This window comes from Dermacentor variabilis, chromosome 1, assembly GCF_050947875.1.
Source record: "Dermacentor variabilis isolate Ectoservices chromosome 1, ASM5094787v1, whole genome shotgun sequence".
In the NCBI taxonomy this organism is placed as follows: Eukaryota; Metazoa; Arthropoda; class Arachnida; order Ixodida; family Ixodidae; genus Dermacentor; species Dermacentor variabilis.
This window is the reverse complement of record NC_134568.1, coordinates 3,375,370-3,394,370: the sequence shown is the minus strand read 5'-3', so window position 1 is coordinate 3,394,370 and position 19,001 is coordinate 3,375,370. Positions and strand designations below refer to the sequence as shown.

At 46.5% G+C, this 19,001-nt stretch overlaps 1 protein-coding gene across 1 annotated transcript in view; it reads right to left on the bottom strand.

Annotated features, from left to right (window-relative positions):
• Positions 1–11,042, bottom strand: part of LOC142569812 (uncharacterized) — a 30,345-nt gene extending 19,303 nt beyond the window's left edge. Inside the window, exons 1-3 of the mRNA XM_075678629.1 lie at positions 10,970–11,042; positions 7,844–8,183; positions 4,816–5,050 (exon numbers count right to left, since the gene is read on the bottom strand). Of these exons, the coding sequence (XP_075534744.1) occupies positions 4,816–5,050; positions 7,844–8,087 (479 nt within the window). The 5' untranslated portion in view covers positions 8,088–8,183; positions 10,970–11,042. The remainder of the gene's footprint in view (positions 1–4,815; positions 5,051–7,843; positions 8,184–10,969) is intronic.
• Between the last annotated feature and the right edge of the window lie 7,959 nt (positions 11,043–19,001).

The window sequence follows — 19,001 nt, the reverse complement described above, 5'->3', positions numbered from 1 at the left end:
CTTACCCCGCAACACACCATGTCGTTCCCAGTCTGTCGATCCTTTATCGGATAAGGATGACATTGCTTGCATCGCTAAGTTGTTTTTGAAAAGAAGGTTCTGTTGCTGGTTCTGCCGATCGTGGCGAGCTTCTTTATAGCTTTCTGAAGCATTTTATCTTGTTTGACTGTCATTGTGTTACCTTATGAGCTACTTTTTAATTGTGTGTCCGAAAGGGAGCTGGCTTCTATATTGGTTACAAGTGGGCCGTCTTGGCATGATGCGTTTCTGAGGTGTATGAACTTTGCTAACTCAGAGAAAAAAATTAATAAAACGAGTTTATTGCTGATATTGTGCGTGGTGGGACATCTCTATTCCAGGACGCATGTCACATTTATCAGGACTTATCTACTGCAGGCTCTTTGCTCCTTGACAGCACGCGAAAAATATGCAGTTTTCTGTTCTCACCTATATCAGACATTCTTTTAATGGCTAGATGTTAGTTAAAAGGAGAAAAATTTCAAGCATGTACTGTAATATGCTAAAATACAGTCGTGTTTGAGTACAATTAAGAAGAAAGTGACTACGTTATATTGCTGCGTTTTTTGTGCAAGCGCACTTTTGCCCAATCTGCGAGCAAGTAATGGCGGCAACTGACGATTTGTTATGCGTAATAGGATTATAATAGCTTCGCAGAGCAGCAAAACTTTTGTTTGTATTGTCATGGCATTCCACAATTCAGCGTCCTTGCCCAGGTAACGGGCCGGTTGGATTATGCGCTCCTCGGTCTGTGCCTGTATGTCTTTGTTGTAGCCTTTCTCGTTCCTAAACCATTTTGACCTTCCTATGAATGTCGGTATGCACGAGTAGGTGTGGTTTCTGCAAGGCGAACTTTTGTAACTGCCAGAACTTGATCAAAAGCGATACATAAGCTCTTGCCTCGACCAGGTTCTTAGCTGTGCTATCGCTTGCTTTTGTTTGGCTTTTCTGCTTGCAGCCATCATGCGAGAATATACTAGAGCAAAGTACGGTGACTTTACCGCTTGATATATTCAACTTGCTCTTGTGGTATCTACATAATTCTATGTTGATATCACTGTCATGCACAACGTAGGTGGGTAAGACAGGTTCATTTATCTTCATCTTTATTATTTGCCCGCTACTTGTTTGCGCTTAGCTGAAATCTAAAAATCAGAACACCCGCCTCGCGTGCAAGAGGTCCGTGGTTCGAATCCCGGTGCCGCGCCATTTTCCACCGGATCAAAAAAAAATCTGCGTGTTGATAAAATTGCATAAACAGGCCTGGAGTGTGGCCTGATCCCGGTGACCAGAACCGCTAACGCACTCCCTCACCAGAGCAGGCCACCCTGGTGCAGTACATGGCCACAAACCTTCTATATGAAGACAACAATCAAACGCCGGCCCCCAGTCCCCAGCAGCTGCGAAGCAAGTGACCACGGCGGCTGTCAGACCTGCGACGCAGCAGAGGGTGCTAAGAATCCCTGGCTCCGGATAGGCCGCCATTGGAATTTGAACCTGACAACGTTTAGTGCTAGAACGTTATCTAGTGAGGCGAGTCTAGCAGTGCTATTGGAGGAATTAGAGGGCAGTAAATGAGATATAATAGGGCTCAGTCAAGTTAAGAGGCCAAAACAAGCATATACAGTGCTAAAAAGCGGGCACGTCCTGTGCTACCGGGGCTTAGCGGAGAGACGAGAACTAGGAGTGGGATTCCTGATTAACAGGAATATAGCCGGTAACATACAGGAATTCTACAGCATTACCGAGAGGGTGGCAGGTCTTGCTGTGAATAAGAGGTACAAAATGAAGGTTGTACAGGTCTACGCCCCTACATCCAGTCATGATGACCAGGAAGTCGAAAGCTTCTATGAAGACGTGGAATCGGCGACGGGTAGAGTGAAAATAAAATACACTATACTGATGGGCGACTTCATTGCCAAGGTAGGCAATAAGCAGACTGGAGACAAGACAGTGGGGGAATGTGGCATATGCACTAGGAATAGCAGAGGAGAGTTTTTAGTAGAGATTGCGGAACAGAATAGTATGCGGATAATGAATACCTTCTTCCGCAAGCGGGATAGCCGAAAGTGGACGTGGAGGAGCCCAAACGGCAAGACTAGAAATGAAATAGACCTCATACTCTGCGCTAACCCTGACATCATATAAGATGTGGACGTGCTCAGCAAGGTGCACTGCAGTGACCATAGGATGGTAAGAAGTCGAATCAGCCTAGACCTGAGGAAGGAAGGGAAGAAACTGGTACATAAGAAGTCGATCAATGAGTTAGCGGTAAGAGGGAAAATAGAGGAATTACTCATCAAGCTACAGAACAGGTGTTCGGCTTTAACTCCGCAAGAGGACCGTAGTGTTGAAGCCATGAACGACAATCTTGTGGGCATCATTATGGGGTGTGCAATAGAAGTCGGTGGTAACTCCATTAGACAGGATACCAGTAAGCTATCGCAGGAGACGAAAGATCTGATCAAGAAACGCCAATGCATGAAAGCCTCTAACACTACAGCTAGAATATAACTGGCAGAACTTTCCAAGTTAATCATAATCAAGAAGCGTAAGACAGCTGACATAAGGGAGCATAATATAGATAGAAATGAACATACTCTCAGGAACGGAGGAAGCCTAAAAGCCGTGAAGAAGAAACTAGGAATTGGCAAGAATCAGACGTACGCGTTAAGAGACAAAGCCGGCCATATCATTACTAATATGGATGAGATAGTTCAAGTGGCTGAGGAGTTCTATGGAGATTTATACAGTACCAGTGGCACCCACGACGACAATGGAAAAGAGAATAGTCTAGAGGAATTCGAAATCCCACAGGTAACGCCGGAAGAAGTAAAGAAAGCCTTGGGAGGTATGCAAAGGGGGAAGGCAGCTGGGGATGATCAGGTAACAGCAGATATGTTGAAGGATGGTGGGCAGATTGTTCTAGAGAAACTGGCCACCCTGTATACGCAATGCCTCATGACCTCGAGCGTACCGGAATCTTGGAAGAACGCTAACATAATCCTAATCCATAAGAAAGGGGACGCCAAAGACTTGAAAAATTATAGACCGATCAGCTTACTCACCGTTGCCTACAAAGTATTTACTAAGGTAATCGCAAATAGAATCAGGAACACCTTAGACTTCTGTCAAGCAAAGGACCAGGCAGGATACCGTAAGGGCTATTCAACAATAGACCATATTCACACTATCAATCACGTGATAGAGAAATGTACGGAATATAACCGACCCTTATATATAACTTTCATTGATTACGAGAAAGCATTTGATTCTGTCGAAACCTCAGCAGTCATGGAGGCATTACGGAATCAGGGTGTAGACGAGCCGTATGTAAAAATACTGTAAGATATCTATAGCGGCTGCACTGCCACCGTAGTCCTCCATAAAGAAAGCAACAAAATCCCAATAAAGAAAGGCGTCAGGCAGGGAGATATGATCTCTCCAATGCTATTCACAGCGTGTTTACATGAGGTATTCAGAGACCTGGATTGGGAAGAATTGGGGATAAAAGTTGACGGGGAATACCTTAGTAACTTGCGATTCGCTAATGATATTGCCTTGCTTAGTAACTCAGGGGACCATTTGCAATGCATGCTCACTGACCTGGAGAGGCAAAGCAGAAGAGTGGGTCTAAATATTAGTCTGCAGAAAGATAAAGTAATGTTTAACCGTCTCGGAAGAGAACAGCAGTTTACGATAGGTAGGGAGGCACTGAATGTGGTAAGGGAATACATCTACTTAGGGCAGGTAGTGACCGCAGATCCGGATCATGAGACTGAAATAATCAGAAGAATAAGAATGGGCTGGGGTGCGTTTGGCAGGAATTCTCAGATCATGAACAGCAGGTTGTCAGTATCCCTCAAGAGAAAGGTATATAACAGCTGTGTCTTACCAGTACTCACGTACGGTGCAGAAACCTGCAGGCTTACGATAAGGGTTCTACTGAAATTGATTACGACGCAACGAGCTATCGAAAGAAGAATGATGGGTGTAGCGTTAAGGGATAAGCAAAGAGCAGATTGGGTGAGGGAACAAACACGAGTTAATGACTTCTTAGTGGAAATCAAGAAAAAGAAATGAGCATGGGCAGAAGATGTAATTAGGAGGGAAGATAACCGATGGTCACTAAGGGTTACGGACTGGATTCCAAGGGAAGGGAACGTAGCAGGGGGCGGCAGCAAGTTAGGCGGGCGGATGTGATTAAAAAGTTTGCAGGGACGACATGGCCACAATTAGTAAATGACCGAGGTTGTTGGAGAAATATGGGAGAGGCCTTTGCCCTGCAGTGGGCGTAACCAGGCTGGTGATGATGATGATGATGATAATGATGAAATCTAAAAAAATAAGCTGACAAGCTCACCTGGAAGTACATTTTATGAACTGTTGCTGTCACTGTTTGCAACCATGCCAATTGCACTTCGAATTTCATTTTATTTTGAGGAAAGATTAACTTCTAAATTTCTGTTGGTTCCCGACCATGAGAGGAATTTAAGCGCACACTTCAACGGCCCTCGGAGATTAGCTGTCGCCATCATAACTTCTCGTTGCTTGATGTTTTCGTGGCCCGTCACTAAATTGGGTTGTCATTATAGTACAATGAAAGCGTCCGTACGTATTTGCACCAAACCTATCAGCGTGAAATAAAAAGAATGAATATCTCACTTTGCATTACAATGTGGTACGCAATGCATCAATTCCACGTGTCGTATTACTGCTCATATCTAAACCAGCCACAGTGCTTGCTTACATCAATAGCACGCATGCCAAGTTGCTTTACCAATAAGCTGTCGGTACCTGAAGCATTGTCGAGGTGTGCTGAGGCGGGTGTCGAGTGCAGGGTCCATGGGTCCAGAAACCCTCGCCGTCCTTGTGACAGCCATTGGACGCTGGGCGCGGCGTAGAACCTCGAAACACGCGCTCCAAACCTTGGCCAGACCCTCTTCCACGCAATACCTGAGCTGAACCCATGGGCGGTCCTCGGCACCGGTTGGGAAGAGGAGTACCGTATTGCTCCAACCCCTGCGAGCTGCTGCGAAGTGTAGCGTATGTTCTTGTATACTTATCATGGCTGAACAAAGTGGCTCGATAAAAAAAATATTCAGGACACAACTGCAGTAATTGCGCGCCTGCTGTTCGTTTTGGGGGAAGTAAGCAGTTTCATTGCGGTCCTAGATGAATTAATAATGTTACTCGATATCTTGAAATACAGAACCTTCAATATAAACCATCATTCTAGAAGGCAGTAAAGAGCAGGATTCCAAAACGTAGAAAACACCCGAGGAACAAGCCACAGTTTTCGAGGGAGAGTGTACATTGAAGTACATTCATGACAGAGAGAGAAAGAGAGACAAAGAGGCTGATTATCATAAACTTTTATAATGAGCAAGCGCAGTTTGCGGCCTAGGTGGTTTTCTTATTGCAGGTAGCCGCGGGCCGTAGCCATCTCCCGTGCTTATGCGATCAGGCTACGCTGTCTCTTCGGGTCCGGGTATGATCACAGGTTAGCCTTTTGGAGACAATATATTTTTGAAATTTTAAGGAGTGCTGCGCGTTCTAATAATAACACAAACCGACTCATAAGAAAAGAAGTAGCCGTTGCCAGAAAATAATTAAAAAGTATTGCTTGAAAGTTGTTCAGCTTAACAGAAACGTGCGTAGCCTGCACATCAGACTCAGTGGTACTTCATCATGGTACGTCATCAGAGGTACATAATCAGAACTCAGTGGTAGTGATCGATGGTCGTAGACCTCAGAATAATTTGTCAGCATCATAAACTGAGACAGTCAATCTATCGAAAGCGCATTACTATACAACTGCTGGCGAAGTGACCTCTATTTCTTGCATATAGAAGACGGCATAATAGTCCTGAGGGTTCCTACCTCATGTAGTCCCGCATGATGTTAGAATCATCAAAAGACAAGGCGCTTCCCTCTGAAAGACATTAAACATGTTACAGTAGGAAAAGTCAATGTCAGCCTTTGCATGAAAACAACAACAACAAAAAAACGTCGTTCACACATGTATTTAAGAACAAATAAGCGTGATGACACCTCGAACGTTGACTGAAACGCAACCTTGACATTGAAATGCAAAGCATTTTCGCATTGCAGTGAAGGCCACCATTTAAAGACGCCGTCAGAAAAAGTGAGGTGCAGTTTTCCCAATGAAAAATTACCGTATTTATTCGGCTTTAGACTAACGTAAATTCTAGGTCGAACTGCTGAATTCGAAATCCCAGAAACTAAACAAACATTCTTAATTCTACACCGAAGAAAAAAATTCAACATTGCGTTTCTCACATGATCACATTAGCTAGAACGTCATGCTACGCCACCATGACCCAGTTCACTACCTCACTAAGCGAAGTGAGCATGTCAAAGTTGACAGGCACGTCTCACGTTGACAGAACGTCTCAACTTGTTCTGAGCGACGCTGCGTGAGCTTGCGATCTCCTTCGCCTTCGCCTGTATAATAACAGCCCTACGGAAGTTGCGATATTCTGTGTGTGCTTATGAAATCAAGAACATATTCTTTCACCAAGTGGTATTGGTCTTTCTGAGGTTCACAGTGTCTGGCGGTTTTAGCCAAACCGCACGTTCGAATCAAAACCAGCCCCTTGATTTCCTGCATTGCTTTTTAAACAAAAGTATCAGCCTACATTCAAGTAAGACAGTAAGTCATGGAAGCGATACCGACATCTGGGTCATTGATGGCATCGCATAACTGCTTTCGAGAGTAAAAATGCACTCTAGTCAGACGTGGCGGCAAGATACGCGTCATAGACTCTTTCAAGACACATGCTGGCGGAAGAGGGTGAAAGAACCCCCCCCCCCCCCTCCTTCGAAGGTTCCATGGGACGAATTTAATTATAAAGATTGTTGCCTCATAAAGAGCTGAGAATCACAAATGTTTCAAAGATTGTGCAAATTGCACACTTGGATCAATCAGCCGTCGGAATTACTTTTTCTACGTTAAATATGCATAAATTGCTTCTCCTTACCTGCCACGTACTTTATCATCAGCATTTATCGAAACAGCGGTATTATCATATATTTATGTAAAAGCTGCTACTCCTTTCAAACTAAACACAATGTTTTCCCGCGTTCATTGCATTAACCAATTTGTAAGGTGTTCCTTCGGAGTACATTTTCTTTATGGAGTATCAGTTCCTGAGTTAAGGAATTCTAGAGGGGCTACGGGATTTCTACATACTTGTCCTTTCAGCGCAGTCGATCCGATGCTTTACAGAGTCCAGTGCCCCTTCGCCTGCCAAACCCGGAATTATCTCATGCCTGCGACACGCTTGGCTTGACGCATGCACCCTGGTAACACCAGTGTTGTGCATTCCATACCTGTACAGTTAGCTTCCCATTTCTTCCCAGCTAGGGTTCTGTATTCGCAGTAGGCTTTGAAAGAACTGGACAATGAGCTGCCACTTTTATATATTTGATCAATTGGACGAAAGCGTCCTAACATTAAGTCGACATAAGTATCCTCTTTTTGAAGTTCAAGCTCTTTTGTCTCATTCGCTTTCTTTCTCCTGAGGCTTTCCCAGATTCTTACTTAGGTTTGCTGCTGAAATGGCTTTTTGTTTCGCTGTTATTGCTTTTGCCTCATCTCAATTCCTTGCAGTGGCGCGCACAAGGCAACGGAGCAAGCCGAATGAAGTTTCTGCACTGTATCCGGCAATGTATCCAATGAAATGTCGTTAGAGCCCCCTAACATCCATTGCTGTAAAATCCTGATTAAAGCGACGGTGATGAGGCATCATTTTGACGCTACGAGGAAGGGCAAGGAATACGAGCTAAATATAGGGCGTACCTGGGTTGTGGTGTGGCAGTGCTTGGTCGATGTGAAGGACACTTGAGTGGATTGTGCTCCTGCAAGCGCTTGTACAGCTGGAGTCCGCGGCGACTCCAGACGCGACAGCCGTGAGCAGCATACTCGACGCCTCTCTGGACATGACTGGCTGTGGTTCCTTCCAGACGTCCCCGTAGGTAGTGGCGCTCTCGGAATTTCGGCCGCGGCTCCAGTGCGAGGCCAGGAGGCGCCTTGGGTCTTCCATCTCTCGGTGAGTTTCCGACTTCGGACTTGCAGGCGGAGGAGACAGGCGTGAGGACTCTCCGTTCCAGGTGATCACTGCAAACTCCTGATGAACTTCCTAGAAAACGAAGCAGTAATGGTGACCTTAATTAGGAAGTAATTGAAGTAGGGTTTACAATATGAATAATGGGTTATATGTACGCTTAAAATCGTCTTCGATGCATGGGTATCTATTGCCGCCTGGTACTTTTTACCACATACCCAGGCACCTCATAGCCTGGCGCAGCACTGCAGGGGATGTCGCGTGCAAATATATATATATATATTTATATATATATGGGCAGGCTGCTGTTGATGAGACTGAGGAAGTCCACTTTGAGCCAGAATCTAAGTATGGTCCTTTTCAAGAAAATAAACACAAGCATATTGCAATGACTTCTGATTTTAAATATATTCAGCAAAACGTTTTTAGTAAAGGAATGAAAAATACGTAAGGATCGTCACCACAAAGATAAATGAAATCAAGCAGCTTCATCATTAACGACCCTATAATGAGATCTTTCATTTCACAAAAAAAGCGAACAAGGACGCAGACGAACGGACTACAATCGCTTATTGCGCTTCATCCGTCGGCGTCCCTGTTGTTTCTTTTTCTTTTTCTTTTCTAATTTTTGCCAGAATAAAACTCATCGCTGCATAATCATGAACGGGCCCCTGATCACTAACGTGCCCATGCAGCCCTTTTCATTGCTTTACTTAGTCAGATTTCTTTGCAAATGCAGTTCTCCGGTAAGCCTTCAGTTCTCCGGTAAGGGAGGTATTTCGAAGAGGGGAACTTGTGCTAGTTATCATGGTAAGTACGCAGTGATACCTATAGTGTATGCAAGCTGAGGTACGAGTTTACTCACCTGCCTGCTAATTGCTTTCCTGGTGTTGACTGCGGCTAGGCGATCGATGTGCTGACAATCTGATTAAAAAAATGACGCTTTCACCGTGATCACTTTTAATATCAGGATTATTCGGTAGCGATTTCGTGTAGAAAAGCAGGGAAGCTTGTGAACCGACGCCCGCGCTTCAACTACTAGCCACCAAGGGAAGGAACGACAGATTGAGCGTCAATTGGCCCAATTACGCATCGCTTGGGCGTCTCTGAGGATAGAAGTCGCCCCCGTACGTTGGATTCCGACTTCAAAGTACAGGGTCTCCAACCCAGCCTTAGCCAAGCTTGTAAAATACAAAATGTGCCATATACGATTGCACGACCAGCGGGGTATATCCTCTTCTGTGCTCTTACAGCCATGGCCCCATGCGTCGCAGGCTTACAAAGTGATGCAGGCACTGCTACGTGTCATGGAAGCGACTGGCCTCAGTTACCGATTGTAGGCGTGAAGTTATGGACATCCGCATGTACTCACACTGATAGTACCTTCTTCCCTCCCTCTCGTTTCTTCCCTTGAACCCCTTCCGCTGTGTAGGGTAGCAAACCGGGTATGCGTCTGGTTGACCTCCCCTACCTTTCCTTCCTTCCTTTTCATCCTCCTCCTACAGCAGCGGGATCATTGTAGCTTACTTATTGCCTGGTTAAATATACAAGAGTAATTACTGAAAGTTTATCGTAGCAATAAGGGCATAATTTCCCGTAGGGGCAAAGGATCTCAAAAAAAAAGAAAAGCTCCGCTCATTGTCTGACACGGCAACGGTGACTTTGAGGGGCGAGCTGTCTGCGCTTGCTTCCGCTGATCGCGAGCTGCGCTCCGTAATCCGCGGGCGATCGCTGCCTACGCGTTGACCACGTGGTTGCCGAGTGAAGCAGAGAGCGTACTTCCTTCCAATCTAATGTCGGTGGCTTGCGGGCACTTGACCACACGGTTCTTTTCATACTTCCCTACATGTGAAGCGCTGACAACACCGTTATGTCTCAAACGTATGCATATCGGGGCACTGGCTTTATTTAACCGCTCGGCTAAGGGAAGCTTGGACACCTTGCATATCAGAAGAGGAAAAATGGAGAACTACCAATTCACACCCGCTGTGGTGGCGTACTGACTATGGCGTTGCGTTGCTAAGCCCGAAGACGCGGCAACAAATCCCCGCCACAACTGCGGCATTTTGATGAGGGCGAAATTCTAGAAAACCCATGTTCCGTGCATGACATGCAGGTTAAAGAAGCACAGGTGGGGGAAATCAATACAATAGCGTGCTTCATACTCTTATCGTGGCTTTGGCTCGTAAAGCCCTAGGATGTATTTCAACATTAGCAATCAGGTTCTTCGTCTGTCTGATCTTGCTTCTATAATATGCTATACTGACCAAAGGCAGTCTACCAACTCTCCAAAACCACGACATTACTGCTCTTACGAGCGGCTCCATGCGAGCACATGTTTAGAACAGCTTTATTACACTATACTGTTAATAGGGAAAGGAACTGCTCGTACATTTACTGCTACATAAGGCTAACAAACTCCTGATGTTTCCGCAGCTGGAACTTCAAATTCGTCGCAATGAGCTAGGTCCGCTTGACACGTCTAATCGCGCAAAATCCGACTGACAGGGAAATATTCAAATAACATGGCTTACTTTTCCTGCCAGGTTTACGTACATAAATTCCCAGTGCTGCTTATTTACTTTGCTCGCGAACATAACTCCATGAAATGCAAATAATCGATAATTTAACGAACGAAAGGTTTTCCGTTAGTTGCGTTGGTCTTTGCAAGTCGATACCCAGCCTTTATCCCACTGCGTTCACTTACAAAGGCTTTAATAGCGCACACTAGTATTAAGCCTTCTCCGCTGCGGTATACTTGTAAAAGTGAGTCCGGCGCGCGATAATCCAGCTGAGGCTGCTGGCATACAGTCTGTCGGTCCACCGCCAAAGAATTCCGAATGGAAAATGTTGTTTCTCACCGAAAGGCGTTGCTTTGCAGGCACCGACGAGCGTGGAACACGGGCAGCAGTGCACGGGCCAATGGCGCGAGGGCATGCTCGCTGTCTTCGTGACGCTCGCGCTGTTCTCGCATACGTAATGATGATTAGAAAAAGATGAAGATTACCTCAGGTTTTTCTGAACGATTCCTAGGCTTCTGAGGCTTTTATTTCTTTGAGTTTTCTAAAGTTAAGTTACTCAATGGCAGCAGCTTTGCCTGTGTATGTTATTTTTATCGCATCCACTTTTAGAACGGAAGAGGCAACAAATGGAACTTGGAATCACTCTAAACTATAAACCCGAAATCTCTGGCGAACGTCGCATGGATTCGACACCAACGCTGCAGGGTATTTGTTAGCAACACTTATGAAATATGAGCATGAAAACTGACGTCGAAGATCATCCATTCAGGATGGCAATAGGAGTAAAAATTCACTGACAACCATTTCGGTTATGCGTAAATCTTGACCGATAGTGCTTTGCATGTTGTTTTGGATCCCCTAGGAGTATTCCTTACTGAGAACTTTATCATATATCGCTTTCATTTTCACACGCATGCGCATGGTACTCTAAAATCCCCAAGGTATCGTTCCTGTAACCTGGATTTCTGGAAGCAACAGTTACGAATTGTGTACTAATCCTGGGGTTTCACGTGCCAAAACCGCGATTTGATTATGAAGCACACCGTAGTGGGGGGCTTCGTATTGTTTTATACCAGCAGGGGACCTTTATCGATCCCCCAATGCGCGGACTACAGGCGTATTTGCACTTCATCATCATCCTCATCATCATCATCAGCAGCAGCAGCAGTAGCAGCCTGGTTACGCCCACTGCAGGGCAAAGGCTTCTCCCATACCGCGTCTCTCCCATACTTCTCCAACTACCTTTGCGCAATAACCTTTTGTGACAATTAAGATTACTGTTTGCGTGGACAAGATTACTCTTGCGTGTATTGCGTCTGCAGTGCGCATCCGCATATTGGACAACGTGCATACAGTGTCTCATTGTACCAAGCATAATCACCCGCCTCCTACCTTTCCCTGTATTTCCCACTTCCCCTTTCCCCAGTGAGGAGTAGCAGGCTAGAGACACATTCTCCAGGCCGACCTCTCCTCCTTTCTCTTCAATAAAATCTACTCCTCCTCATCCGGTCCTGTACTAATTGAGGCCATGTTGTCCCTGCAAACTTCTTAATCTCATCCGCCCACCTAACTTTCTGCCGCCCCCTGCCACGCTTCCCTTCCCTTGGAATCCAGTTCGTAACCTTTAATGACCATTGGTTATCTTCCCTCCTCATTAAATGTCCTGGCCATGCACCCCATTTCTTTTTCTTGATTTCAAATAAGCTGTCATTAACTCGCGTTTGTTCACTCACCCAATCTGCTCTTTTCTTATCCCTTAACGTTACACCCATCATTCTTCTTTCGATAGCTCGTTGCGTCGTTATCAATTTCAGTAGAACCCTTTTCGTAAGCCTCCAGGTTTCTGCCCCGTACGTGAGTACTGGTAAGACACAGCTGTTATATATTTTTCTCTTGAGGGATACTGACAACCTGCTGTTCATAATCTGAGAATTCCTGCCAAACGCACCGCAGACCATTCTTATTCTTCTGATTATTTCAGTCTCATGATCCGGATCTGCGGTCACTACCTGCCCTAAGTAGATGTATTCCCTTACCACATCCAGTGCCTCGCTAACTATCGTAAACTGCTGTTCTCTTCCAAGACTGTTAAACATTACTTTAGCTTTCTGCAGATTAATTTTTAGACCCAACCTTCAGCTTTGCCTCTCCAGGTCAGTGAGCATGCATTGCAATTGGTCCCCTGAGTTACTAAGCAAGGCAATATCATCAGCGAATCGCAACTTCCTAAGGTATTCCCCGCAAACTCCTATCCCCAATTCTTCCCAATCCAGGTTTCTCAATACCTCCTGTAAACATGCTGTGAATAGGGTTGGAGAGTTCGTGTCTCCCTGCCGGACGCCCTTCTTTATTGGGATTTTGTTGCTTTCTTTATGGAGGTCTACTGTGGCTGTGCAGCCGCTATATATATCTTTCAATATTTTTACATACGGCTCGTCGCACCCTGATTCCGTAACGCCTGCGTGACTGCTCTGATTTCGACTGAATGAAACGCTTTATCGTAATCAATGAAAGCTATATAGAAGGGTTGGTTATCTCCCGCATATTCTTCTATCACCTGATTGACAGTGTGAATATGGTCTATTGTTGAGCAGCCTTTACGGAAACATGCTTGGTCCTTTGGTTGACAGAACTAAGGTGTTCCTGATTCTATTTGCGATTACCTTTCTAAATACTTTGTAGGCAACGGACAGTAAGCTGATCGGTCTATAATTTTTCAAGTCTTTAGCGTCCCTTTTCTTGTGGATTAGGATTATGTTAGCGTTCTTCCAAGATTCGGGTACGCTCGAGGTCATGAGGCATTGCGTATACAGGGTGTCCAGTTTTTCTAGAACAATCTGCCCACCATCCTTCAACAAATCTGCCGTTACCTGATCCTCCCCAGCTGCCTTCCCCTTTTGCATAGCTCCCAAGGCTTTCTTTACTTCTTCCGGCGTTACTGGTGGGATTTCAAATTCCTCTGACTATTCTCTCTTCCATTTTCGTCGTGGGTGCTACTTTTACTGTATAAATCTCCATAGAACTCTGCAGCCACTTTGCACTTGGCCCTCACCTAAATGCGGCCTCCTCGGCCCGGATTTGATGCCGCGACTTCGTCCTTAGCAGCGCAACACCGCTAAGACACAACAGCGGGTCTTATGAACTGTCAAGTCCACGGCGTGTTCATAGACTGTCGTAATGCTGACTCACGGTCTGGTCCACGAGAACTCCCCTGATACCATAGAGAAACACTGGAGAAGGTTAAAGGATATCTCACACCTTGTTTGCACTCGCGCTATGCGAAGTAGTAAGGCCGACGCACTTGGAAGCACTACGGCCACGAGACGCCTCTTTAGCGAGCGCAATGCAAGGAGGCCTTTGCTGATCTTGCATTTACTTCCTGGCGCATTTTTATTGCTCATTTGCAACACGAACCATCAAGAACTGCCAAGAGCACGTGCACCGCTATGCGAACGCCTGTGGACGCTTATAAGAGCATGCCACAACGCACGTTGCGGGCCCCACAACTGTTATTAATGCAGATATATGTATATGGTACATACGATGATCCCTATGGACGATTGTCACCGTTCATCGTCGCCAAATAGCTTGACACTGGTAGCCGCAAGATTTTTGGGTACATCACAGGGAACAACTTTTTTTTTTACGTTTTGTCGTGTCGTGCTTGATCGTGAGTTTCAAGAACCACCAAACCAGACGGACCCATTTACTAACTGCTAACTACACGTACGTGTCAAGAAAACAAAGAATGACTGAAAGGGAGAAATAAAGACAGAAAGAAAGGAGTTAGGAAAGAAAACACCGGTCGGACAACATGGGCGCTGTAACGTAAAGCTATCCCAATCTGTCTCTATTTCATTTCCGCCGTTAGTCCTGTGCAACTGGTCAAATTTCGCTTGTCTGATCAAGTGACGTCACGAAACCGCAAAATATCCCTGTCCCAAAATTACCTGTACTCACTGATTGTGCATAATTAGGCTGAATAACATGAAAAAAAAATCTACAGGTTTGTCGCCAATACTCCTCCGCTATTCGTAAAAATAATTTCCGGTTGTGTCCACTGAGCTTGTCTGTCACGTGACGTCATAAAACAGCAACAACTCGCCACGTCAAGGTGTCGTGTACGCACAAGAGGTACATTATCGGCCAAACAAAACGAATTTTTTTCAGGGCACAACACTTAGGCGCCCTCTCCTGCTCTGAGCGTCGGCGTCCAACGGCGTAACCGAGTGAACGAGCACTGGGAAGGATGAAAGAGCGAACGCGGAGCACAGTGGGCGATGAAAGACTGCGATAGCGAAGAGAGCCAGAGGAGGCTTACTTAGGTGTAGGGTGCAGGGGAAGCATCCAAAGGAAAGCGGAGGAGGAGAGTATGGCAAAACGGTGAGGAGGAAAGCGGAGTGTCGCACGAGGCTCGCTCTACGGTGGCGACCAAGACATACGGCCTTATGCGGCCGATACCTTATATGGAAGCAAAGTGCATGCGCGGGCCACGGGCGAACTGCGCATGCGCTACTTCGCCTGCACTGCGGCCGCTATAGAATGCGCTGCGAGCGAGGCGCGCGTTCCCGTGTTCATGCTTTCATGTCGCAGTCTTTCACCCCCAGCTGCGCTCCGCGTTTGCTCCTTCGTCCTTCGCTTTGCTCGTTCTCTCCGTTACGCCGAGGTAGGACGAGGGATGCCGAGGCACGACGACGCCCAACGCAGGAACGGGTGCCTCAAGGCTGCGTTGGAAAAGCAGGCAGGTGGTGGTATGCGCACGAAGGAAATTGGGGTAGTGCTTTAGTAAGCAGGCAACATCCACCAGTTTTTTTTTCGCATTAAGCACAAACGTGTAACTCACCAGCATTCTCCACGACGTTATGAGAAGCATTTGCGTGGCAGGGATGTATCGATGATGACCCGGTGGCAATGTATGCCCCGATGTTCGGGAAGGGTGGTACAGCAGCCACCTGAGGAATGAAAATAGCGATTTCAACGTTAAACGCAGAAATAAATCATTGCGACACTTTTATAGTACGACAGACAAGGAACAATGAATTTAGTAAAAACTATAAAGTCTGGAGACGGCAAACGAGATTCCATAGGTCGACAAGTGCTGCTTTTAATGAATCCTTGGAAAGCGCACGTATATTGTTCTTCAGGCGCTTAATCATAGGCATACAGGATGAATAAATGTCTGGTAATGACTAAGTATGAGAGCCTGTAAACTCAAACTCTTACATCAAAGAATGTATGGCACATAAAATGAGGGGGTGTTCGCTCACAGATTTCCTTTCCACTTCATATCTTGTGCGTATTCTGTATTCTTCATCCTCGCTGGGTTTACGTAGAAAGTAGACTCCAGCTAGCATACGGCTATCTACGCCTGCTGTGTTCCATACAGAACGCATGCATGCCCGCTTCTGAGAGACCGGCTCCCTATGTGAACCAAGCAAGCGCACAGCGGAAGTAATAGCGCATGCAGACTTGGTGAGTGTGAAAAAAAAGAAAGAAATAAAAAAAATACGCGTCCCCCCAACTTAACACAGGCGACGAAAAAACATTGCGTTAATTGTTTTGCAAATATTTGAGCAGAAGTCTGAGCAGTAATCTGAGCAAATTCTGATCAAAGGTATAAAACATAGTCACTGGCGAACTCTAAATAAAGGTTTCGTAAGTGTAGTAGCTAGATGTCTTCAATAGTGCAGATTAAAATTTCGGGGGTTTCTTAAAGGCCATCTTAACAGGTTTGAAAATTTTAAGCAGACGAGTGCAACGTATACATCACGCGCTGACGGTCCTGCCTGCAAGGTATATCAGTCCTGCGCGCCCGCCAGAAAACCACTGAAATTTCCAACCAAAAGCCACGCCACGCCTTCTCTCTCTCTCTCTCTCTCTCTCTCTTGAGAGAGAGAGAGAGAGAGAGAGAAATGTGCCCTATCAACCACAGCCAAGGTCATACGCACAAATGCCGTTACGCAAAACGCATTGCAACCTGCGCCACTCGCCATGACGCGTGACCTAAGTCCGCGCGGTAGCCGTAACGCCACCGCTATAATACACCGCGCCGAAGAAAAAAAAAGAAAAACGATGGAACTAAAGTGCCTTTATGAGCTTTTCCAAAAAAATTACCGACGATTACGTTACTTCCTAATGCGAAATTTGAGCGCAGCAAATAAGCTGTTTCACCTTTTCGATAGATTGAGGCAAAGAAATCGAGCAACACATGTATGCGCTATCACAGAATTTTTTTTTATATTTCCCGTACTCCTGGATCATCTCGACGGCGGCGACGGTAAGCTTCTGCTTCGGCGGCACGCACCTCTGGATTCTGACGGCGACGGCGCTGGGCCTCTGCTCTGGCAGCTCCTTTAGCAGCAGCAGCAGCAGCAGCAGACGGAGGACTTCCATCGGTCGTCTCGCTCATGGCTCAGAAAGAACTGGCAGATAATTTCGCAGTGGCGAACGGCAGCGGCAATTTCGGCTCGGGCGGTGCACATATACAGATCCGCCGCCACCGATCTGGCTCTCTGATTGCCACCGCACAGGGCGAACGGCAGCGGCAATTTCGGCTCGGGCGGTGCACATATACAGATCCGCCGCCACCGATCTGGCTCTCTGATTGCCACCGCACAGGGGTTGCATTGGAGGAGGAGCGAAGAAAGGAATTAAGTTCGAGCCGGCGCTTTGACAACCGGAGACTCGCAGGAAGAGGGGGGAGGGGGGCGGCGTGTACACCCAGCGGCAAACGATGGGGGCAGAAGCGCGCGCAGCAAGCGGACAACACGATAAAGGGAGGAGGGAAGAGATAGCAGCGACTGACTGATGCCGCTGACGCCGATATTGAGTCAACCCCAGCTGCGGAGTTGGTTTCAGGGACAACGCCGCCGATGCCGACACAAACAATATGATACCCTCGCTTCCGCAGCGCTAAGAACCAGGTCTAGCCGTGGGAAGGTGGTCACGTATTCGTCGACGTGCCGGGGCCTACGTGAAATAACCGGCGCGTCGGCAACTGAAGAGCACCCTATCCGCCACACAAGAACAAGGGGGGGGGGGACCCTTTCCTCCTCTTTCTGCATGGCGGCGACGGTGTTCTATGCAGTCACGTTATCTTGACTCTCTAGCGGCGTCAGCGGCATCCAGCGGTATCAGTCGGTCGCTGCTAGCGCTGGGGGGATGAAAGGGGGGCGGAGCTGGTTACGAGGCCGACGACAACGCCGACGACGACGCGAAACCCAGGAACGGACGCCAAAGAGCTGCGCTCTAAAAAACTTTTCTAGGGACTTAAGATGGAACCGGGCTCGCCGAAGAAACATCCTCTGGGTCCATGGCTCCAGTATGGTAGTAGGCAGGAAAGGAACACCGCTTGCGGATGACAGTCGAGGCACAGGGAGAGAGTGTCTCCGTTGACAGTGACGCACCTCATGGTAGAAGCAAAGTTGATTTCTTCTATCTCCACCAATATCGAGCCGATTAGAAATATTATTGCGGTAATATGCTACTCAGACGCAATTTCACAACTTTCAATGTGTAACCAAAATTTGCAATGGAGCCAGGAGTAGGGCCTTTTAAGAGATTCTGCAGGTGTTATGGGTTCCCTAAGAGACGCGTGAAGGTTCCAATGTGTCATTTTAGAAACTCGGAACACTGCAGTTTGCACGCTGCTTTTGTCTCGATGCTACTGATGCAAACACATAAAAAGCATCCACTGCACTATTGTCTGGTGACACCGCATGCTCGCACATACGAGCCATGCTTGACTTGCCGTCGTAGAGAGCACCTTATCACGGTTATCCATATCTGGTCGTCCAATCTTTGTGATCTTTCAATGGGTCGGACGAAATCCCTGTAATATTTTTGGCAACACGCTGCAAAGACCCAAAATATTAACTCAATTCTCTCTGTTGGCAAACGCTCCATTACCTTGTTGCTGTTTTTTTTTCGTTTCATTGGTGCAAGGATTGGTGCAAGTAGCCGCCGTTTCAGTGGCTACGTAAAGTGGCACAAATCTCTCTGTTAGAAAATTCGCATCACGATACGGTTAGCCTTCTTTCCCTTCGGAAGCCTCTCCTTAGGCATAAAAATGTAGTTAACTTTCACTGCACATGTGAAGGAGACATAACAAGCCACCTGGAGTTTCATTGCGAACAACAACGTGATTTTTTTAATTATTACATTCTGTAATATTTCCTTCTTTCTTTTTTCTTTTTTTTGACCCGCCGTGGTTGCTTAGTGGCTATGGTGTTGGGCTGCTACGCAAGGAGGGCGCGGGATCAAATCCTGGCCATGGCGGTAGCATTTCGATGGGGCCGAAATGCAAAAACGCCTGTGTACTTAGATTTAGGTGCACGCTAAAGAACCCCTGGTGGTCAAAATTTCCGGAGTC